This window comes from Nilaparvata lugens, chromosome 6 (assembly GCF_014356525.2).
Source record: "Nilaparvata lugens isolate BPH chromosome 6, ASM1435652v1, whole genome shotgun sequence".
In the NCBI taxonomy this organism is placed as follows: Eukaryota; Metazoa; Arthropoda; class Insecta; order Hemiptera; family Delphacidae; genus Nilaparvata; species Nilaparvata lugens.
In genome coordinates this window covers 3827670-3853122 of record NC_052509.1, presented here as the reverse complement: position 1 = coordinate 3853122, position 25453 = coordinate 3827670, and the positions used below count along the sequence as shown (strand labels likewise).

At 33.5% G+C, this 25453-nt stretch overlaps 1 protein-coding gene across 4 annotated transcripts in view; it reads right to left on the bottom strand.

Annotated features, from left to right (window-relative positions):
• The window catches only part of LOC111054242 (mitogen-activated protein kinase kinase kinase 12), a 77703-nt gene that overhangs the window by 9848 nt on the left and 42402 nt on the right, over positions 1-25453 (bottom strand). For 2 of the 4 annotated variants that reach the window (XM_039429960.1, XM_039429958.1), the window contains 8 exons: positions 16285-16661; positions 14690-14879; positions 12885-13076; positions 9798-9956; positions 8172-8439; positions 5317-5537; positions 4142-4292; positions 1540-1731 (listed from right to left, as the gene is read on the bottom strand). In XM_039429960.1, coding sequence (XP_039285894.1) covers positions 1540-1731; positions 4142-4292; positions 5317-5537; positions 8172-8439; positions 9798-9956; positions 12885-13076; positions 14690-14879; positions 16285-16661 — 1750 coding nt within the window. The remainder of the gene's footprint in view (positions 1-1539; positions 1732-4141; positions 4293-5316; positions 5538-8171; positions 8440-9797; positions 9957-12884; positions 13077-14689; positions 14880-16284; positions 16662-25453) is intronic. The other 2 variants (XM_039429961.1, XM_039429959.1) reach the window with 1 other exon arrangement.

Here is a 25453-nt window from a genome sequence, read left to right as displayed (position 1 = left end):
TGTTCCCTTTCCGAATTTTGATAGTAGTAAGACAATGTCTAAAAGGTATGATGCTTCACTTTGAATCAAATTTCGAGTCCAGAAATAAACAAACCAAAATTTAGAAAATAGAGAGGTTCTAAACTTCAACATGAGAAAACCTTACTATTCGCGAATATTTTTAGTTTTATTTTTTTGTGAATATGGAAGACTAACAGCTAATACGTGCTCCGCAAGGTTGTAATTAAAAACTTGACCTACTGAAATCTTGAAGAATTTAAAATAGACCTACAACCATCCTTGTTAAATCAAGAATCTTTATGAAAAATTTCAAGTTAATCAGTTGAGTAGTTCAGAGGTGATGATATCACGAATGACGCATCTTTTTATATTACTGTATCTATAATAATGAATGAATAATGAATTTATTGCTAAATACAAGAAATATTTTTACAAATAAACATAATCATTAAAATACAATAGTTTGTGGCGTGACTGGAAAAAGAAGCCTTGATCTCCAGCCACGAGTTCTAAAAATAAGAAATACATTTTTTTAATCCAATAACAGCAGTACAAATGAAACAATTTTGTTGATGCGTGATAATCTATGTATCTTGAATTTTATCAATAATCCAAGTACTTGATAAACAAAATATACTTGATAAACAAAATCTAAATGCACAGAAAAATAATATAATCATTGACGAGTTTTAATAATTTTTACACAATAATAAATAATTAATATTGCCAAAATTGGTGATTCAGCCAACTCAGTATTCTAAAGGGAAGAATTGGCGTATAGGATAGGAAATTCAAGAATGACACATCATCACGTCTGAACTACTCAACTGATTAACTTGAAATTCTGCATATAGATTCTTAATTTACCGAGAATGGTGATAGGCCTATTTTGAATTCTTCAAGATTTCAGTACCTACCTTGGTCAAGTTTTCTGTTTGTCAAGTTTTCAATTAGACCCTTGCGGAGCACGGGTTACCTACTAGTAGATAATAAATAAATATTAATTAATAAGCTATGAATGAATAAATATGATAAATAGGAGAATTGGATGAATGGTGTTATATAAATAGAATAGTATACTAATGAATATAATTGAATCCAAATTAATGTAGTAAATATGAGCTGAACAGAACTTATAGATTGGAATTCATAATAGGACAAAATAATGTAAGTTAGTATTCAAGTGCAAAACCTTGTATGTCATAAAGTTCATCAACTATTTTGATTCGTAAACTCCTATGTCAAATACTTAATTATAATATTAGTAAACTCATGAAACCGTATTTTATGAGCAACAAAAATGTGTTTTATTGTTTATTGTATTACATATCATGTGGCAATATATAATATTGTATATTTTGGGATGTTTTTGCTTCTCCTGGAAATTGTAATTTTGAATCTTCACTATCCAAATGTTAAAAAGTATTTTTTAAATTCTCATTAACATATTATCATGTACTAGATCTCCCTAAACAGTATTAAATGATTAAAAAATTTATAAAACTATGGCACTACGCTAGATCAATTTATATTACCAACCTGGTCTCTGATGGGACTGCACAGTTGTGCTGACGATGAAGATGCACCACAACACTGCTGAGCGACAGAAACGCGTCTCGCCTTCATGAGACGTCGCTGCCTCAAGGCGGCGATCGGCGCAGGTTTAGCAATGGCCACTGACACGGGTCGCTCGCCTTTCAGCTGCGTGTACAGTGAGGCCTTGGCCGGACTCTGAATAAGAGATTTTTCACATTAATTAGTTAGTTTCAATCATATCCTGAAACATCCAAAAATATGGACAGAGGATGGGTCAACATTTATAGGTAAAAAACATGTATAGGTAAAATAAACAGATTAAATAAGCAATTACACAACAACTCTAGTTGAGTAGATCTACTAGAAGAAGATTCTTCTACATTTCATACTATCACTTCACTATTAAACGAAAACGTTCTCAATAAAATTTTTCCCAATTCTCTTGCCTAATAATCTTAGAGATATGAACGACATTGAAAAAAAATCAAAATTAATCTCAGAGATTGGCTGATAATTGAACCATTTTATACTTTGTATGAGTTGTATAATAGAGCTACTTAACTATATTCCATAAAAAAAATCGTTTGACTTGGAGGGATATGCGCAGCAGAGAAAGATAGGGATACAGCGGCGGTGATGTTGCCGTTCTAACTCGGCCAGTGTTCTCTATCTAGTGAGTGTTCAAGTACTCATGATACACATACGAAGTTTCTTTTCTGAAAGCACTAAGTCGACAGAGTCTAATCGACAAATTGGCAACTGCGCTTCTTCCTATGACTCTATCCATCACTGTAATTGGCTGATCTCCCTCCATTTCTCTGCGTCGCATATTCCTCCAAATCCAAAGGAATTTTTTATGGAATATAGTCAAGCAGCTCTATTATACAACTCATCCAAAGTATAAAATGGTTTAATTTTCAGCCAATGTCTGAGATTAATTTTGAATTGTCTTCCATATCAGTGTATGTCTTCCAATGTATATTTCAGTTTACTTGGCAGAAAATTGTATAAGTCTGGTCCGCCAAACTGAAGGCGGTTTCTCTAGAGAGTGGTAGATCTACTGTGTGATACAGTCGATAACATATTAGAGTTGCGAGTGTAATAATTAAGCGAGTCTCCATACCGGAAGAAGGTTTTATATTTTTCCAAGTATATACAGATATCTCAAGTATGTAAGGAGAGGTCAAGGTGAGAAGTTTTAATTTATCTCAAACTCTCAGGTAAAACAAAATACAAGTAGGTATTGGGAACGCTAGGAACTCAGCAAGTGTTGGGCAGGGGAAAAGTGCAAATCTAGGTTATGAAAAACAACAAAGGCTGTGAAGTTTCAAGTTGTAAAAAAATTGAAAGGTTGCAAAGTTTTAGGTTGTAGAAAGCACAAAGATTGCAAAGTTTCATGTTGTGAAAAAGCACAAAGGCTACAAAGTTTTATGCTGTGAAAAATCCCAAAGGTTACAAACTTCTAGGTTGTGAAAAACACAAAGGTTGCAAATTTTCAGTTTGTGGATTAGCACGAAGGCTGCAAGGTTCTACATTAAAAAAAACAGAAATGGAAGTTGGAAAAACTGTTAACAAAATAAAGAAAGTCAGAGCTGAGTAGCGTATAATATAAGATAGAAGTGGAACATAGCTTGAATATAGTTAACGAATTGAATGGAACAGTATGAATGAAGGATTAATAGATAGTATAGAGGATGAATGAAGGATAGCATAAATTAGTTTCATGTTTATTAAAAATTTGGGGTAGCTTGGAAACTAAAAATTGCAAATTAATGCAGAATCATAAGGATATTATAGTTCAGAAAATGTATGGAATAGTATGAATGGTATGCATCCGATGGATGCAGTTGCAGGAGATGCAAGAGTTGGGGTCAGGAATTGGAGGCGTGCTGCCATGAATAGAGTAGAATGGAGGCAAATGCTAGAAGAGGCCAAGATCCGCTTTGGATTGGCGAGCCAATGATGATGATGATGATGATAGTATGAATGAAGGAAATAGTATGCATGAAAGAATAAGAATGTTTATTTCGCCAAAATTACATAGTTACAAAACATGAATGATACATACAAAATGCATAATAAAAATGTAAATTATAATAGATCTAAATGATTTGGCACAGCCAGCAAAGTTAAACTTGAATAATATAAATGAAGATAAAATGTTCCATTTTTCTCTAAGTGTAAGGAGAGCTGGGGAAAATTGCAAATTGCATGTTGTTGAAAAATTAGGAGCAGTAATAAGTAAATCAGGAGAGTTCCAACAGAACCGGAGGACTAATAGAATACGTGTCAAGCTAGCAAAAGTGAGGGGAGAAACGCAGTAGCCTGACAAAGAACATCAGGAGATTTCCAACAGAGAGCGAAAAATTAATAAAATATGTGCCAAGCAAACAAAAACTCAAAACAAAGTTTGAAATTGATGATGGAAGCTGTAGAGATGAATAAAAACATCTCCAAGTGGTCAAGGTTCTCTTGTAAAACGTTAAAATTGAATTCAATCAGTGCTATTTCTCATCACATTCCAGTAAAGATTCAGATCACATATTCTGTAGGTTTATACAGTTGATAGGAAATATTTTGCAATATTTAGAAAAATTTCACTTACGTCAGGGGAGTCAGGATCCGGAGTCATCGAGTAACGCTCAGGTGATGTCGGAGTAGTGGAATCGGACTTTTTGCGTTCGAGCTTCTCCCTTGCTTTGAACAGTGGCCTCACAAAACGCTTCTTGCAACTCTTTGCAGTCTGTTTCTCTCTCCTGTAGAAATAGCAATCAGTTTGAGTTTTGATTGATTGTCTAATAACTTAATTTATATAATAACTTAGAATTGATAAATCTAATAACGTAGGTATTTATTCACTTGATTGAAAAATTCTTACAAACAAAGCATAACATTATCACATTCTTATAACAAAATAGAAGTGATCAGTTCACAACTTCTCCTTAGGCAAGGTAGGCCTATGCGTCGAGAGATTGTAGGACAATTTTTTGAGTGTTGACAGACAATTGGTAAGTATGAAAACGGCTATTAATAACAATTGGAATTGAAATGAAGATTCATTTGTAAATTTGTATTGTTTATAAAATAGAATTATAGTAGTCTACCATTTGAAATTAATAAAAAAATAGAATAAGAATACAAATTGTATTCTTATTCTATCAATTTCAAAGGGTACTATAATTCTATTATATAAATACTAGTAGTTCTGTGAACAGTAGACCTCACGCAGTATTCTCATCCACACGTACCTGATTGAAACTATAGACCTTATGGAAGTACAGCAATAGACTGGCTTCTCCACACATCTGTGTAATCACTTGTCAGCTGATTTATGATGAATAATATTCTAGTCTGATTTTTACTCTAATATTGGCGTAAGAAGGAGGCTCCTTTGTCCTTTTATATTATCCTTGAAATGTAAAATTTTCAAAAACCTTGTATATACGTCGACGCGCAATTAAAAAAGGAACATACCTGTCAAATTTCATGAAAATCTATTACCGCGTTTCGCCGTAAATGCGCAACATATAAACATTTAAACATTAAGAGAAATACCAAACCGTCGACTTGAATCTTAGACCTCACTTCGCTCGGTCAACAAGAAAGTAGCCCTGAATTCATACAATTTAAGAAGATTTATATTGTTATATGTGTCTTGTGTGTGTAAATGAATGAGTAAAATAAATTAATTAACAGTTCCTGTAATTATTAGTAGTTAAATATTGTAAATATTATGAGTTGGTTCAAATAAAATTTGATTTTTTCTTCAAATAGACTGACCTTCGCAGCTCCTCCTCGCGCTGCTCCAGCCGCAAAAGGGCTGCATGCAGCTCGGTGTAGAGGTCGTTTGCCCGCTCCAGTTTGTGCTCGTAGTGCAGCCGAATGTCGCGTGCGTGTCGCAGCTCATTGTCGCGCAGCTGTTTAATGCGCTCTTGCTCGTCGTTGAATTTCGGCAGCGACATTTGCTGCATGTGCGCACGCACCTCTGCGCGCCAGGTTGCCTGGACAAAATTAACGGAAAATTGGTCAAAACCGAAAAATTTCTGAAGACGTTATTGGTATTTAATAATTCCGAAGTCAAATTCAATAATAATTCACTCAATAATTTTCTAGGATTGTTATCTAAGTTTCTAATAGGAAACTAGCTTCCAATAATAATGTTTCTAATACAAAATACACAACTGTGTAACATAGAAGTATTATCAAATCAAATCGTTTATTGCACAAAAATATATACAGAATACAACTGAAAGGAAATTGACAACTTTGTGCTACACGTCGGCAAAAGAAAACTTGTACGCCGACGTGGAGTATTAATATAACTTATTCACTTATACATTAATATTAATATATAAAATGATCCTACAATATTATAATATAGGCTAACAGTAATTAACATTCAACCAACTAAATATTCTATTCTAAGAAATAACAATAAGTTAAAGATATACATAAAGCTGAATTTAAGATTCATACAACATCAGTCAATATTAAACCAAATCATTAATTGAATAAAAATAATTTTCTTTCACCCAGGTATGGAAATCTTTTATTTTAGGCTTCTTTATCAACCATCCTCTTGGAATTTTATTATAGAGTTTATTTCTCAAATTATATATGTATTGTTTCGTTTTTTCAAAAGAAATATGAATTATTAATTTTTAATAAAAGTTTTTTGAGCATAATAAGTAGTTGGAAAATGTGGCTAATGACTTTTGGCTATATTATTATGATTGCATATGTCAATGTGTAAATGAGAAATATTTCTTTGTATTCTTATATTGTTATATTTTTGAGCCATAGCATTTGATAAATTTGGCTGATAACTTAATACGGTATCTTTGTTGTGTTTTTTCTAGTAATATTGTACTGTTGTTCATGAGAAACAATAAATTCTATTCTAATACAAATATAATGTTTCGTGGCCGTTGGTTGTTTAACCAAACCGTGATTGTGTGTTTTATAATACCTATATTGTTTTCAGATCAAATTATTCATTTTTCAAAATATTGTAATGTGTGAACTCGACTGATGAAATATTATTTCTATTTCATTCTTCTATTCTATTTTTTCGATAACATCTTCAAGCTCAACTTGTTCTAGTGCCATATAATTAAATAAAAATAATAAATAATCAGCAATTTTTTTTAGAAATTTAGTGCATTATTCATCAAAGCCAACACTACAGAAAATATTGCGCGATTTTGGTCACAGTATGAACGTAATATCACACATATAGTGTGAACGTAAATTGAGTCTATAGTGACGAGACGTCCCAATTTAGTTCAGCTGTGTTGGACTTTACATTTTTCATCATTCTACATCATATAATTAAACATCATTCAATGGCTGCTAGTAAGAAAAGGAATGTCTGACCTATACTGTAAATTTTAGTGTGGAAACTGGACGAGACGATACACGTATCCCTAAACCGTCTATGGAAAGTTGCGCAATTTGGTCTAAAGTGAACCTAATGAGCAAGTATTACCATAGAGAAACGATAGCATAAGTAGATATCCCATGGTACAGGGCGTTTATGTCGCAACTTTTACTGTTATCCCAAGCCGATAGTTCACGTAGTTCTTTCCTATGCAGCTGTGTGATGCTGGTAGTCTCTCAAATTGTGCCGTTCACACATTATCACCCCAACAAAACAGTAAAAATTGACAATAATCGACAGTAATCGACTTGAGATAACAGTAAAAGTTGCGACATAAACGCCCTATACCATGGGATATCTACTTACGCTATTGTTTTTCTATGGTATTACTGAGTACTAGGATGGGCTCGGGATTTAGCCAAGTTCTAGACTTTAAATAGCTGGAGTCAGAAAACTGGCTTTCCGAAACTGGGCGTAGTCGAATTTTTTATGATAATATTTATTTTCTCATTTCTGTAATTGGAAAAGATTTTCCTTGACGAAATGAAACATTACTAAATATAGTTCAAAATAGCTGAAACTTTACACTATTTTCTGTTTATTTTATTGTGTTCAATTTTCTAGTTTATCGAAATTTAATTTAAAACCACGTTTACGTGGACTGCAACTACGCCCCGTTTCGGAAAGCCAATTTCCTGACTCCAGCTGTTTAAAGTCTAGAACTTGGCTAAGGCCCAAGGTAAAGTAGACCCACGCTAAACCCACGCCGTGGGATGTTTTGTAAACCATTGATATAGAATTATTCATAATCAATCAGCTGACAAGTGGATTATTCATTGCATGTATTACACAGATGTCTGGAGAAGCCTAGCAATGGTTTACAAAACATGCCACGGCGTGGGTTGCTTTTCGTGGATAAGCGTGGGTTTTAGCGGCGGGCCTGAATCCCGAGCTCGGAAACCGACCCTTAGTACCGGTTGCTCAACAGTCGGTTAAATTTTAACAGTGATTAATTCTGCGAGAACCAATCAGAGAAGCCGTCTTATCAAAAAGGACTTCTCTGATTGGTTCTTGTCAAATTAATCACGGTTAAAATTTAACCGGCTGCTGTGCAACCGGGCCTAAGTGTTCTTATGTGCAGAAGTAACCCCATTGTTACTGAGTCATTTGCGCACAAGTTCTCCTAACTGGCAGTCAAAGATAATCCACATAATATCATGATCTACATAAATGAAAAAATGTAATATAGACCAACCTGCGTTTTGAGATAGGATTGCGGCGAGCTGCGCAGAACTTCATGCGCGGCGATGTCGAGATGAATGAGTATGTGCTTGAAGGAGGGGCGGTTGCGGGGTTTGGCACTCCAGCACTGTTTGACCAGCAGCCGAAAGCCGTCGGGGCAGGAGGTGGGGATGGGCAGGGTAAGCGAGTTATTGCCCACGCCCCAGATGATCGCCGAGGAGTCCACGTTCTTGTAGGGCACCTCGCAGGTCAGAAGTTCCCATAGCACCACTCCGAACGACCTAAAACGATGAATTTAAAAAGGTTACAGAAAGTACCGTACATGATACATACTACAAGTTCCCATAGTACTAGCTGAGAAATGTAAAAATGATTGAATCGAATAATCAATTCTCCTCTTGAAATATACAGTATGTTGTATTGTTTTGTATACAAACAATAATATTAATATTAGACACTAGCAAGTAACTCATGCTCCACAGGGCACTAATTTAAAACTTGACAAATTGAAAATTTGACCTACAGGAAACTTGGATCAATTTAAAATAGGCATATAACCATCCTCGGTAAATTGAAAATCTATATGCAAAATTTCAAGTTAATCAGCCCAGTTGTTCAGACGTGATGAATTTGACCTACAGGAAACTTGGATCAATTTAAAATAGGCATATAACCATCCTCGGTAAATTGAAAATCTATATGCAAAATTTCAAGTTAATCAGCCCAGTTGTTCAGACGTGATGATGCGTTGAATTTCCTATCCCGTACGTGTATAAACCGATTCTTTCCTTTATTATATTACATAGAATATAGATGATGCATTATTTATCACTCAATTACAAAATGATGAAAAGGAAAAAAATATCTGTTTTGAACCAATCATAAAAAAATTATAAGCATTAAACACTTTCACTTTCATGTTCGGCTCTACCCCAATCACGGTCAAGACATTTGAGCATGTGAAATCAGGAACGGAACATACGAGTGCACTGGAACATAGATGATTTCTTTGGTGATAGTTACTGAGTAACTACAGTATAAGTTCTGTACATACTACATAGTATAAGTCCATAAGTCCAGTGCATACTTATGCATACCGGTACTTGCCGGGTACCCGGGTTGACCTTGTTCAAATGTCTTGATCGAGATTTGTGTGGAACCGGACATTAGTGTTTCAATGAACACTTTAAATGAATGTCTTCAAAATGTATATTTATACCTATCAGGTAGAATGTGATTATTAAGAAGCCTACTAATTTATTTTATTTAGCGTATGGCAGTATACACAACACATTTATGATCACAAAATTCGAAAAAAAGAAAACAATAGAAAATTCATATATAAAACGAATGAAAAGAAGCCTACTGAAGGCTGATAACAAACAATAAGGAATTTCGGATGAGAGATGATCTTTTGATTGTTTGGAAATTCAATACGATTGGTCTGTTACAGCATCTATTTCCATCTAGTACACGTACTTCCCATTGCAAATCTCTTTGGCAAATGCAAACGTACCAGTAGCATACTGTATCATGAAGAAATAGGATTTTATACAACAATAATTGTATTGTATCCGAACACATTTCACTGTAACCTATATTTATAATTGTTATTATTTTAAATTATTTTTAAACTCACCAAATGTCGACTTTTTCAGAGCAGGGTTCATTTCTGATGATTTCGGGAGCCATCCAGGCCACAGTGCCTGCGAAACTCATCTTTGTGCTAATCTCATTCCACTCTCTGCTGGTTCCGAAGTCACTTATTTTAACCACTTCGTTCTTGCCGATGAGCACACTGCAACATAGAATTAAAGAAATAAAAATCAATAATCTAACACTACTTGAGTCTTTCAAATCATCAGATTTCAATAATTCATCTATCATAGAAGATATGAAATCACTTACAGATCAAGTATAAATTGAAATAAAAAATGAATGAGACGAATAAGTCTGTAAGGAAGATAAAATTAACTACAATTAAATGGAAGAGAGATGAGATAAATTTATATTCAAACAATAACATTAATTACATTTACAACATACTCATAAGATGGATGATCAATAACTGATGGTAGAGGTCTTCTCAATTTCAGTATATACTCATCTATTTTACTATCCATGACGAACTGCAAGTAATATAATCCGTTTTTAACTATTTTTAACGACACTACAGTCTAATTAAAACAGTTCAATATACTTTTACTTTATTCTCTATTTACTTTTCAAAGAGATTTTTGTATTGTCGTACCGTATATATAAATATTTTAGAAAATAATTGCCTAGTTTCAAGAGACAGAATTGTTTCAAACTGATGAGATGCATCAAACACCATGAGAAATCTTGTTTCAAATGAACTCTAAAATTTGGAGCTGAATATGAAGTCAGTGATTTCCTGCTCTACAAGGCACAATATTGGTCTAAACTCAATCAATTCAATCCAGAAGCAGAAAAATATACATTGAAAAAATATATTATGATTAAAACTAGACCAGTAAACTACTAACAATTCAGATACTTTGTGTTGGACCTTAGTGAAGACAACATGAAAATTCTTGAAAAAGATAGGCTCCCAACAATACAACACAATAATCATCTTTTGAAACTAGACCAACGAACTACTTGATAGACAAGCTGAATAGATGGAAAAACCTGCATAAATCTCTACCGTACTTTACTAAGATCTCTACTTACTTATGACTTCTATGCTATCTGTGTTGTGAACGTGATGTTATGGGAGATATCCATATTGTAACTATAAATGAACTAGTGATTTTGATACTATCAAGTGGTGGTTTTTATTCAACATTCCTCTACTCACTTGTTTGAATCTGATGTAATGAGATATTGTAACCATTAATAAATTAGTGGTTTGACAATATCAAGTGTGGTAATCCCGTCCTGTCCCCAAACCTATGGATTGGGGTACAGTCAGTAGCGGCTCGTGATCTTTTAGCTTGGGGGTTCAATCTATAATATTCAACAATAGATTTTTTGATATTGGGGAGAAAGGTCAAGAGGATGTAGAGTATTGAGCATAATAAAGTGTAAAGGTAATCAATAATAATTTTAAGGAATCACCCTTCAAAGATTAAGCATATTTTCTACAAATATAGATTTTTTGTCCTGTTCATATTACATTTTTCTTGTTTGATTTTTACTTCGGGAGTTGGTCTACCATCATGTTTTATTTTATATATATCCTCAATATTAATAATTTTTGTCTTTAACAAATGAATAACCTTATCATATTTCTTCATCAAAATGCTGTTACGGTACCTAACACAATAAATTATATTCACACTCTCACTAAAAGAAAATGGACATACTAGAAATACTCACGAATACACGAAACACACTAGAAATGACTAGGCTATATTCTTCAACACGCAAAACAAATTTATATAACGAAAAATGCAGTGAAATCTATCACAACTGTATACAGTGTATACCCGAAACCGTACGGTACCGTATAACCTCAAAACTGTCACGCTTAGACTACTTCTTGTTTACCGCTTTTTCACTGTTTACTGCCACCAAATTTGAATTTATTGGTTATGTTCAAGATGGCTGATACTAAATCCGTATCACGAATTCTCACGATTCATTGCCTCGGCTAGGTTCGGCTACTCTCGGATGAGCTCGTGAAACTTGGTTCAGACAGGATTGTGAACCAAATTCGTGCTAGCAAACCGATTCCCCTCCTCCGTTCCACTACCTCTCCCAGCCTTGTTTTCGGGTTCAGATTGGGGAATGAACACTGCTTTCCACACCACCCGTCTCGTCAAGCCATTTGGTGCTGTTTCAAGTAAGCCACTCCGGCACCGGCCGCAAAACATCGATGTCAAGTTTACATAGATGAAAAATGTTGTGATATAATTTCATGAGTATAAAATAAAAATATAATTATATGAGTTGCAAATTTATCATTCTATAAGAGTTGGTTCAATCCTGGGGGTTCAATGAACCATTGAACACATAGGACGAGCCGCCACTGGGTACAGTTAAGATTTAATTCACGAAAACGTCGACAGCCCCAAAAGTAAGTCTTTAATTTGCACTAACCTTGGAACTGGCGAGGAAGTGGACTGTATCTCGTGTGTAGAAGTTACTGCTGACGATATCCTGTCTTTATGCGTAGGCCTATATGATATTGCACATATATCACGAAACGAAACGAGGTAATTGCGTTCAACTCGAACGCCACGGAAACAGGAGAAACGAAACGAAAACGATGTTGACTTCTCGAGCACAATTCTTGAAGTGCTGGTTAGAAAGATAAACGGGGAGGATGAAGGAGGGGTGAGGGAGAGAGGTTATCTTGCCTCTTTTGGAGAGGGGGAAGGGGAGGAAAGTACAAACTAATCAACCCACAATCAAGGCTGCCGATCCTCCGTGAATCCACCAAAGTGTGTTTCATTCAACACTTCTTTACTCACTTGTGACTTTTGAAAACTAGACCAACGAATTCACTTGATAGACAAGCTGCATAGATGAATAAACCTGCATAAATCTTCTCTGTACTAAGAGACTACCTACTTATTAATGTCTCCTATTTTCTACTACTGTGTGTTGTTGTGGGGGATATCCATATTATAACAATGAATAAATTAGTGGTTTTGAAAATATCAAATCGTTTACATAAATCATCTTTACTACACTTAGTATATTATTACCACACATATAGTAATTATTACCTACTACATTGAGTATGGTATATACTCACTTTGGACTTTTGAGATCTCTGTGAATGATTTTGTTGGAATGTAAGTACTGCATGCCTGATGCAATCTGTTTGGCCCAGGATACCAGCCGGTGTGGGGGTATCTCCTCACCGTCCTTGAGCAAATTGTAGAGAGGTCCGTAGGGACAGTACTCCATTACTATACAGTAACATGGTGCTTGCGTGCATACTCCCCTGTAAAATAGAGAAAAACAATGTTAGAATTAATAATAATTACGGTATTAAACGATCAATATTTAAATAAAAAGACCAATAACATTATTAATCCAATATTAAATGATGTAAATCACTCTAAATCTGCCTCTGCAAATATTATATAAACTTTTGCTTTTGCAAAATAACTATATAATTAATATACTTTGAACATAGTGAAAATAGTCATCACAAAAAGACAATTAGACACTGGACTTTTTAAAAACTGTGACATTGTATTCTGACATTCCTGTATATTGTATTTTATTTATAATGAATGTTGTATGTGACCTGGCTTATGTACTGATGTACTTTGGCTTAAATAAAATCATTGAATATTGACAACAGGGTGAACAGCTAGAAGGAAATTCGATGAGAGCTACTATCTAAAAATTAGCATTTGAACAAATGCAATTTCTCATTCATGTAAGAATTAAAAAATACAATGAGGATGCAAACATATATGAAATTGCAATTGTTAAAATGTTAAATGATATAATATAATATAGTTCTTAAACCAAAATAATGATTGATATGTTTTCAACATACACGGAAGACTTCTGTGACTGCAAATATTGTCTTCTAGCTGTTCTCTTTGTTGTCAATATTTTCAGTTGCAGTAGTTTTAGGGTAGTTGCACAGCCTACTATAGATATTATCTAAAGTAAGTTGACATATTAATTTGTATTTGTCTTTGAAGTTTTCAGAATGTTGACAGCATTATTCAATTCAATTCAAATATGTTTATTGAACAAATATACAGATACATATTGAATAAGGTCATTTATGTAATAAAATAACAAAACGCACAAAAACAGTCAATAAGAAATTTATTACAATCAAATCTGAAAAAATCTTCAAATGAATATAAGGACAATCAGATATCATTATCAGATATTTCTTCAGCTTAGCTCTAAAAATCGTCAATTCCTGTATGGACTTTAAATTTCGGGGCAGCATGTTGAAATAATTATCTCGCATGAAAGTTGTTTTCATTTTGAAAAATTCTAAATTATGTCTCTGTACGATTCTTCCTGATCTGGTATTATATGCATGTGAAATACTACTTCTCTTTTCTAAATCAGTGAATTATTATATAAAATATATTTCCAATAGACTGTCAATATACCTAGCTGATAGAAAATTTATTTAACAGAGTCCCTAATTTTAATATTTATGATAATTCTCACTGCTCTTTTCTGCTGAACTAATATTATGTCCAAGTTTATTTTCGATGTGAATCCATAGATACACAGATTATTAATATTATCAGTTTTAATTTTTGTGAAAGAAATAGGTTTGAACTGAAAAATAACAATGATGGTTTAATCGAGTTCATGACTCTCTTTAAAAAATCTCCAATTGAAAATTCTCCACTTAAAAATGTTAGCCTACTAAAGATAATTGAACAAATACCATCTATAGTACTGGATTCCTTAAAATAAATAAATGAAAATAAATAGAATGAATATCATCATAAACTGCCCTTATATTAAGGGCATCTGGAGCTTTCAAGAGATTAATTATTATGACGAATCGAAGGCGAAAAATTAAGCTTCACTTGAAATATAACTTGAAATGAAACTTCAGCTTACCTGAATTGAACAATGTTGGGATGATTGAGCTTTCGTAGATGCCTGATGTCAGTCTCTTTCAAATTTTCCACTTTTTTGACGGCAACTGTTTCGTTTTTCAGTTTTCCACTGAAGACAGCACCCTGGGCTCCTGAGCCCAGCCACCTCAGGTCGCTGATTGTCTCGAACATTATTTCCCAGTCATCCGCTGCTGAAAAACACAACCAACAAATTTTAATTTATTGAATGAACATAAGAAAAATGAATGAATAACATAAATACCTTCCTCAGTAATAAGGATATACAATAATTTTGCTTCCTCCTCTTCTTCGTCGTCTTCATGATCATCATCATCATCATCATCATCATCATCATCATCATCATCATCTTCTTCTTCTTCTTCTTCTTCTTCTTCTTCTTCTTCTTCTTCTTCTTCTTCTTCTTCTTCTTCTTCTCTTCTTCTTCTTCTTCTTCTTCTTCTTCTTCTACTTCTACACTCATATAACTTTCATGTCTGTTATATAATATGACATGCTTTTCTTATACTGGTATAATATTCATTGAATCTTAAAAATTTAAACTCAGCGTTCTTTAAAACTGAAGTAATCTGAATTAATTAATACGAGTGAGAGACGATTTTGATATTAAGTTGATGCTAGAGTTTCATGTACTACCTCTATGTCTCTTTGACTCTGTCTGATAGTATCTTGTTTTTATTTAATAGAAGAATCCGAATAGACGTTTGTATGTGACCATCACTATTGTGTCCATAGAAATGAAGTGCACCGCAGGACTCGGAACACCTGACTGCTCTCTGTATGTGCGGTCACTTTTAATGTGGCTTTATAAAATTCTGTTGATGACTGAAAATTGCTAGGAGTTTCAGAATTGGTTTTAGAGAATAACGAGAAACACAAAAACTAACCAATTCATCTTATTTTCACTTGTTTCTATTTTGTCATATAAATTTGACCTTCTTTAGGAAGGTTTCATATTGAAAGTAGAGAGTTCTACAAGGACAAACAAATAAACAATGTTTTATCTTCACCTTATTTCATTTTGTCACACGTTAAACTGTGCCCTTTGTATTTTGTATTTATTGTGCCCTTTTTTAAGAAAATATTGGAGAGTACAAAAAAGAATTTGATGACTAACTGGTTGATTAATTATTTATTTTGAACCCACTACAATCAGATATGATCAACTTATTTTACAGGGACAAACAAATTTGTTATCTTCACCTTATTTTATCTCCTCACACGTTAATTTACTGTGCCCTTTTTGAAAAAAAATATTGGAGAGTACAAGAAAGAATTGATTAATTATTTATTCTAAACTTACTACAATCATGACCAGCTTCTCTGTGACATTTCATTTTATTAGAATTCATCCTGGCATAGACACGACGAGATATCTGTCCTCTGTGAAAATATATCTCTTATAGAAGAATATTCATAGGTTCATCTTCCATGGAAATATCTCTCATTGGTTTCATAGTTATCAAATGTATCATATATGAAACGATAGATACATCTATTTCTTTCTAGGCTACCTATCTCTATATGTATCAGGAATAGAAGCATATTTTTAGTGAATAAATTGAAATTAAAATGAACCTTTCTGATGATGAGCTTTGATCTCGTTGGCAGTGGCCTTGCCGATGATGGTCCAGACCGGCCTCAAACATCCTAGCAGTCCATCCACCCAACCGCCTTCCTTGAGTCCGACTGGGGGCGGCGGACAATGCAGCATTCCGCCTCCGAAACCACCCACACCCCCGCTCATGCCTCCAGGCGACGAGGTGGAGTCCTCTGAGCCCTCCGCCGCCCCCGGTGGTGGCACTAGCTGGAGGCAGCCGGTCACGGTGGCCGGGTGGTGGGGGTCGGAGTAGGGTGGATAGGGGTAGGGATAGTGCTGGTGGTAGCCTCCACTTCCAGAGACGGATGCCGCCTTCAAGCTCAGCTGTCCCAATTCTTCTTGGATGCACAGCATACTGCAATAAAAACACATAGCATTATACATCATTTATCATATTATTATAATAATTATACATGGTGTTTCAGAACTATGGGTCTAAATTCAAATTCAAATTCAAAATGTTTTTATTGCCGTGAACAAATACATGTTATTGACAAAGTCATCAGGTATCATACATATATATATGTATGATGTATGTATATACCTGATGACTTTGTCAATAACATGTATTTGTTCACGGCAATAAAAACATTTTGAATTTGAATTTGAATTTAGACCCATAGTTCTGAAACACCATGTATATAATTATATAATACATACATTTCACTAACTCAAAAACAGATAAATATTATCACAGCAAACAGTTCCGGTATTTTCAAAACAATAAATAACAATCATGTTCCAATCAATTATATTCAAGCACTCTTTAAAAGTCAATGTCGGTGTGCTCGAAAAACTCCGCAATACTATAAAAGGGTTTCTTAAAAGCCATTCAGCTAATTTGTGAAGGAAAATCTTCTTTGAATATTTTGTTTAAGGGAGTTGAAATTTTTTTTATAAACCTTTTTAGATAGTACCGAATGGCTTTTGAGAGATTTACTCAATCTACAATAGTCGGTACAAATTTTTCCCTTATTTCGAGTGTCATGCTTGTGAACATCTTTATTAAAAGTCAAATAGGGTAATTTTTTTCAAAGAGAATGTCACTAGCTCTAAAATGTATAAATTAACTATTGTTTTAATTCTCAATTCAATAAAAGTCGGTTTGCAGTGATCCAGAGAAGCCGAGTCATTCATGATTCTGACTAATTTTTTTTGAAGCTTCAATATTTCATCTACCCTAGACGAGTTACCCCAAACAAGCAAACAATACTTGATAACAGACAGGAAAAATTCAAAATTAGCCATTCTTAAACCGTTCAGATTGACACATTGTTTCAGTCGTTTAATGAGATAGACTATCCTAGATTGCCTAGTTTTGATATAATCTATGTGTTTACCCCATGTCAGTTTGTGATCAACCTGGACCCCCAAAAACTTCACATGATTCGCTATAATATCTTTGTCACAATTGTGAGGCTTAAGCTAAGAGGGACTTTGTTCCTGGGTAAGAAACATACCTAAATATCATTTTCAATACCTAAATATCATTTTCCAAAAAACTTAATTACTCACACACCCGCCATCTTGTTTTATCACTTACTATGATGACCTACTCTGTTCACTTATTAACATGTTGAACACATCATCATCATCATATTACATTATGCATATGGTGTGAGGAAAAATCATGACACAGATTCGCTTGAGAAGTGTTGTGGAAAATTATACAATACGATGATCGATTGATTTTTAGATAGAGATAGATAGTTGTTTACAGGGTGTCAACACTCATATAAAAAATCTGGTGTGGCGCACTCACACAACTTGCCTTGCCGTTATGAAAATTGATCACCTGACGCTAGTGTTCCCGCGCATCTCAAGTCTACTATTCAAATATTTGAGCCAGCTGGTGACAGGGCAATAACGCTGGAGACACACATGAGGTCTGCTATCTCTTCATAGTGAATGATTTAATAGAATCAACATTAATTTGCAATTGAATAATCACATTTTCTCGAATTCAAAGCTTATTTTCAATTTTAGGTGAAAATGTTACTGAACATTAATTGTAGAGATTTTCATGCTCAATCTACTCCACTTGATTTTCTTTGTTTCAATTGTATCTGAAGCCTGATAATTGGGAATCTATCTGCATTGATGGGGCGGAGCTCCTGACATTTTTACAGATATGGGACTTGTGGCAGTTGATAGAGCTTATCGATGACTATTTTAGGTATGAATTTGATCAAAATCGTTGGAGCCGTTTCCGAGAGAATCACGAAAAACCCTGTTCTTGACAACATTTTCGCCATTTTAGCCGCCATCTTGAATTGCATTTGATCGAAATTGTTCGTGTCGGATCCTTATAGTGAAAGGACCTTAAGTTCCAAATTTCAAGTCATTCCGTTGATTGGGAGATGAGATATCGTGTACACAGACGCACATACACTCATACACACACACACACACACACACCACACACACACACACACACACACACACACACACACACACACACACACACACATACAGACCAATACCCAAAAACCACTTTTTTGGACTCAGGGGACCTTGAAACGTATAGAAATTTGGGTACCTTAATTTTTTTCGGAAAGCAATACTTTCCTTACCTATGGTGATAGGGCAAAGAAAGTAAAAAAACTCTCTTAACACAGGGGTGCCCAGACATTTTTGAAGTGGATTCAAAAACATTTTTCTATATAACGACTGACGACCTATTTTTGGTGGCTGACTTTTTGGGGGGCGGCTGGTACTCAATATTGATTGGTTGGATAATGAATGGTTGAATGAACATGACAATTATCCGAATTGAGGTTTATGTAATATTTATGAACTAGAATTCAGTCTTAGCACTGGAGTAGACTCAACAAGTTTGAGCAGAGTGAGAGTCTTCATAATGATTGATTGATTGAGTACTTTATTTATGTAGATTACAATATATACTGGCATATACACTTATATAATAGCTTACAATACAGCAATTGATAGTAGGCCTACTGAGAATATACAATTACATCATTATTGTTTCATTAAACGTGTTCAAATGTTTTTCTAGAGGTAGTTTTTCTTTGCAGACATATTTTCCTACAAGTTCTCTTATTAGGTATAAAATAAAGGCAGTCATTCTATTCTAATATATTCTATTCTATCAGGCAGGTTTAAATTGTGAGTCTCAAATTGGTATGAGCCACAATCTCAACAAATCAAAATCAGACTTCCCAATCTCTTCCGGAATTCGACAAAAGCTTTTCCAATTAATTTTGGCCTTGAGAGCATTTATTACCACGTGATTAATTAAACGTTCTAACACAGTCAAAACAGGTCAAAAACATTACCAAACGCTTGGCAGACACGTTTAAAACACAGATATAAAACAATAGAAACTGATCAACACTAAATAGCATCAGCAGCCAGCTTGGCATTAGATCTTGAAACAGAATGAGAGAGATAGAATAGTAGATTGTGAGAGAGAACGTATGCAAAACAGTGGAAGAGACTTTTAACGATTGTGACGTTTGTTTTTATCATTGTTCGCGCTTAGATTTGCGTCACAAATTTGCACAGGTCACGTGACTGTAGCAGAATGAGAGAGGGTGTGTGAGAGAGAGAGAGAGTGAGGAGTGGGAGAGAATCGAATAGTACAACTTGACTACCGGTGTCGTTTGAGTATGATGTTGTGCAAGTTTCATTGGAGATATCGATGCACTGAGATGCATCAAGCACTGCATTCTGACTTGTAGATCGTGCAAGAAAGGTTTGGTGGTAAAAACAATTGAATTGTGTTCTAGATAACATCGGTTTCACAAACTTTTAAGAAGTAAAATTTTAAGTCTTGACTGAGTACAGTTGTAGAAAAGAGATAAACGTTAAACACGTAGATGTCTTTCAACTGTTGTAGAGCTGTAGAGTTCAAGATGGGAACATGACTTCAAATGTCATGAAGTTGATTGTCTCTCAGGTTCTTTTGGATCAAGGTGATAACAATATTCTAATTACCTTGCGTTAGATGAAGGGAACATCACGAAATTTTCAATCACATCATCAAATATAAATCTAGAAACTTGAATGATATATGACATGTTACTTGTTATCAATTATTGTTTTCAAATTTTATTCCGCGTAACTAAATCTTCTGCAATGCTACAGGCATTCATCGAATAAAAGAACTGTATTCATATTATTAAAATTTTGTTTTACTGCATTATTTATCGAAGTAATATACTTTATATTATAAAGTTGTAATATGTTGTTATGGAAGCAATTTTTGGGAGAAATCCTGTATGCTTCCATGTTTTCATAAACTAGTAGTTCTGTGTACAGTAGACCTCACGCAGCATTCTCATCCACAAGTACCTGATTGAAACTATAGTCCTTATGGAAATACAGCAATAGACTGGCTTCTCCACACATCTGTGTTATCACTTGTCAGCTGATTTATGATAATAATTCTATAGTCTGATTTTCACTCTAATATTGGCATATGAAGGAGGCTCCTTTTCCCTTTTATATTATCCTTGAAATGCAACATTTCAAAAACCTTGTATATTATGTCGACGCGCAATTAAAAAAGGAACATACCTGTCAAATTTCATGGAAATCTATTACCGCGTTTCGCCGTAAATGCGCAACATATAAACATTAAGAGAAATGCCAAACCGTCGACTTGAATCTTAGACCTCACTTCGCTCGGTCAATAAATAAATAATCATTAACTTTGAAGGGCGATGAAGGACATGGACTAGCAATTTTTCAATTCAAAAGACTTCAGAATATTTTGATACGCCATGATAACACAATTCAGTATCATTGAAAAAATCAAAATGAAGTCAAGATGGACTTGACAAGCAGTCTATTAATTATTGTTCTCAATTATTGTGTTACTGTATGATCAAAAATAGACACACTACATCACCATCTCATTAAATGTTTACTTATTCAAAATGAACAGTTCAATGGACTTTTCCAATGGGATGAATGTTTTCAATGCTTTATTAATACGCACCTGTTTGCGTGAGTGTGCGTGTGAAGAGAAAGAGGGTAGACGAGGAAAGAAGAGGTAAAGACTAAAGAGTGCAAATAGAAGAGAGAAGAATGGTTTCACAATACATCATCGTCAATTTTATAGGACTTTGTGTCGTGTCACGAAGTAAACTCGTAGACTACAACATGGAACTAGCTTCAACGTTTCAAGGTTTCAACAAGAACAATATTACAGTATTTTTACTTTCATTTTCATCATTCAACAAAGCTGGATGAATAGATCAGACACGAAGATTGAATAAATTATCAAATATTATGTGGCTTCATGTACATCACGTAGACTACTAAAAAATGAAGCGTAGACCACTGAAGTTAATATTATAGTGACGAATTGTAAGTATCAGTAGTTATATCATAGAAAAATAGAATTGAAAAAAATGGATTCGAACATCGTATCCTCTTTAGTTACATCAAAAGGTTAGTATCAATGTCAATATTGATAGTGAAGTATAGTCAATTTTTCAGTCGATGTAACTTATTAATTTATTTATTCCATGGATGGTCTGGTGGGTACAACAGGCAAAGCCCAAATAGCATGATGATATTGATTAATTATAAAAGTTAATTGTAATTAGCCTATAGTATATAAATATGAAAATAATTTAAAATAGAACAACAAACTAGGAAATCAAAGTACCTATTTATCACATTCAAAGAACGAAAAGTCAATTGTCAAGTATAGTAATATTCTTGATTGTAGATTGTAGACTAGAAGATTTTAGAATAATAACAAGATGAATAGTATCAATAATGAAGATGATAACAGAGGTAATGGATAACTAATAAGTTCCAAAATCACAATAATCAAATCAAGAGAAAATAGATGAATCGAGAACTGACCTAAAAATGTAGAATATTTCACCAATAAGGAAGTGACAATACTGATGTGATACACTTCCAAATACACGGACAAGAATGATTGGCCAATAGATTCTGATTTCGTCCAATCGGAAGCAAGCTCTTCGAGAACGTCACATTCAAGAAACTGACGAATCAAATTGCTCCTTGAGTTCAACCAATCAGGAGCAAGAACTCCTAGACCGTCAATGGCCAATCAGATAGCTCCTTGAATATGGAATCGTGGCCAACTACATCAGCGTTGCAACTCTCTTATTGGTCAATGTTTTCTATAATATCTTGAATAATTCTATTAGTCTCAACAATTATTGATTCACACGTAACTGTTTTACAATGTTTTCATTTTCATCATTCAACAAAGCTGGATGAATAGATCAGACACGAAGATTGAATAAATTATCAAATATTATGTGGCTTCATGTACATCACGTAGACTACTAAAAAATGAAGCGTAGACCACTGAAGTTAATATTATAGTGACGAATTGTAAGTATCAGTAGTTATATCATAGAAAAATAGAATTGAAAAAAATGGATTCGAACATCGTATCCTCTTTAGTTACATCAAAAGGTTAGTATCAATGTCAATATTGATAGTGAAGTATAGTCAATTTTTCAGTCGATGTAACTTATTAATTTATTTATTCCATGGATGGTCTGGTGGGTACAACAGGCAAAGCCCAAATAGCATGATGATATTGAATTATTATATAAAAGTTAATTGTAATTAGCCTCTAGTATATAAATATGAAAATAATTTAAAATAGAACAACAAACTAGGAAATCAAAGTACCTATTATCACATTCAAAGAACGAAAAGTCAATTGTCAAGTATAGTAATATTCTTGATTGTAGATTGTAGACTAGAAGATTTTAGAATAATAACAAGATGAATAGTATCAATAATGAAGATGATAACAGAGGTAATGGATAACTAATAAGTTCCAAAATCACAATAATCAAATCAAGAGAAAATAGATGAATCGAGAACTGACCTAAAAATGTAGAATATTTCACCAATAAGGAAGTGACAATACTGATGTGATACACTTCCAAATACACGGACAAGAATGATTGGCCAATAGATTCTGATTTCGTCCAATCGGAAGCAAGCTCTTCGAGAACGTCACATTCAAGAAACTGACGAATCAAATTGCTCCTTGAGTTCAACCAATCAGGAGCAAGAACTCCTAGACCGTCAATGGCCAATCAGATAGCTCCTTGAATATGGAATCGTGGCCAACTACATCAGCGTTGCAACTCTCTTATTGGTCAATGTTTTCTATAATATCTTGAATAATTCTATTAGTCTCAACAATTATTGATTCACACGTAACTGTTTTACAATGTTTTTATTTTAATTACATCATCAATAGCGTTCCCTATTAAGACTAATCCTTAGAGAGATTACAGTGATTATATTAATCATGATAATTATGATTTCTACCAGCTTAGTCTACCAGTCAGTTTATATGTTTACTTGTTGAATAATAATTATTGATTGTTGAATAAGTGAACATATAAACTGACAGTTGCTGGTGGAAATAATAATTATCATGATTAATACATATAATAATATATAATATATAATAATATAGCATAATATATTATTATAATCTAGAATATTTCTTTTGTAAATTTTTTATTTTGTATTTTGTTTTTATGGGCAATAAAGATGTTTGAAAAAAAATAATACAAACCACTGTAATCTCTAAAGATTAGGGAAGGCTATTGATGATCGCATTAAAGAAAATATTGTAAAACAGTTACGTATGAATCAATAATAATTGTTGAGACTAATAGAATTATTCAAGATATAAAAACACTAATTATTATTGGTTGTTAAATAAGAGAAAATAGATGAATCGAGAACTGACCTAAAAATGTAGAATATTTCACCAATAAGGAAGTGACAATACTGATGTGATACACTTCCAAATACACGGACAAGAATGATTGGCCAATAGATTCTGATTTCGTCCAATCGGAAGCAAGCTCATCCAGATCGTCACATTCAAGAAACTCACGAGTCAAATTGCTCCTTGAGTTCAACCAATCAGGAGCAAGAACTCCTAGACCGTCAATGGCCAATCAGATAGCTCCTTGAATATGGAATCGTGGCCAACTACATCAGCGTTGCAACTCTCTTATTGGTCAATGTTTTCTATAATATCTTGAATAATTCTATTAGTCTCAACAATTATTGATTCACACGTAACTGTTTTACAATGTTTTTATTTTAATTACATCATCAATAGCGTTCCCTATTAAGACTAATCCTTAGAGAGATTACAGTGATTTATATTAATCATGATAATTATGATTTCTACCAGCTTAGTCTACCAGTCAGTTTATATGTTTACTTGTTGAATAATAATTATTGATTGTTGAATAAGTGAACATATAAACTGACAGTTGCTGGTGGAAATAATAATTATCATGATTAATACATATAATAATATATAATATATAATAATATAGCATAATATATTATTATAATCTAGAATATTTCTTTTGTAAATTTTTTATTTTGTATTTTGTTTTTATGGGCAATAAAGATGTTTGAAAAAAAATAATACAAACCACTGTAATCTCTAAAGATTAGGGAAGGCTATTGATGATCGCATTAAAGAAAATATTGTAAAACAGTTACGTATGAATCAATAATAATTGTTGAGACTAATAGAATTATTCAAGATATAAAAACACTAATTATTATTGGTTGTTAAATAAGAGAACATATAAACTGACAGTTGCTGGTCGTAGAAATCCTACGTCTCTAACCATCCATCTTCTTATCTTATGTAGTTTTTATCGAGATATAAAGAGTTCCTTTAATACTTATCCTGATTAATTCAATGAGAATAATATCTTCTACATTATAGTTTTAGCCTTAACGATTTATCAGCTTAATAACGATTCAGAGCTCTTTATACTAATCAAACAAATTTGAATTATTTCCGTTCCAATGATGATTAACTATGATATTAACAGTTATTATTTGTGTTATTTTGTCATTATTGCTCCGAATTCAAGACCGTTTACAAGAAATTCACATAGATTTTATTATGATCCTGTATGCCGGGGAACAAACCCAGGATCACACTCAAATATATGTAAATTTCTCAAAAATGTCCTGTTATTACTAACCAGCTTATCAGATACTAAAATATACGTCCTGCATACGTCTCACGTCATATACGGACTGTATGATTGTCTGGACACATACATGTCCTGTATATATGTCATACATATATGTCCTGTCACATATATGTCCTTGGTGGAA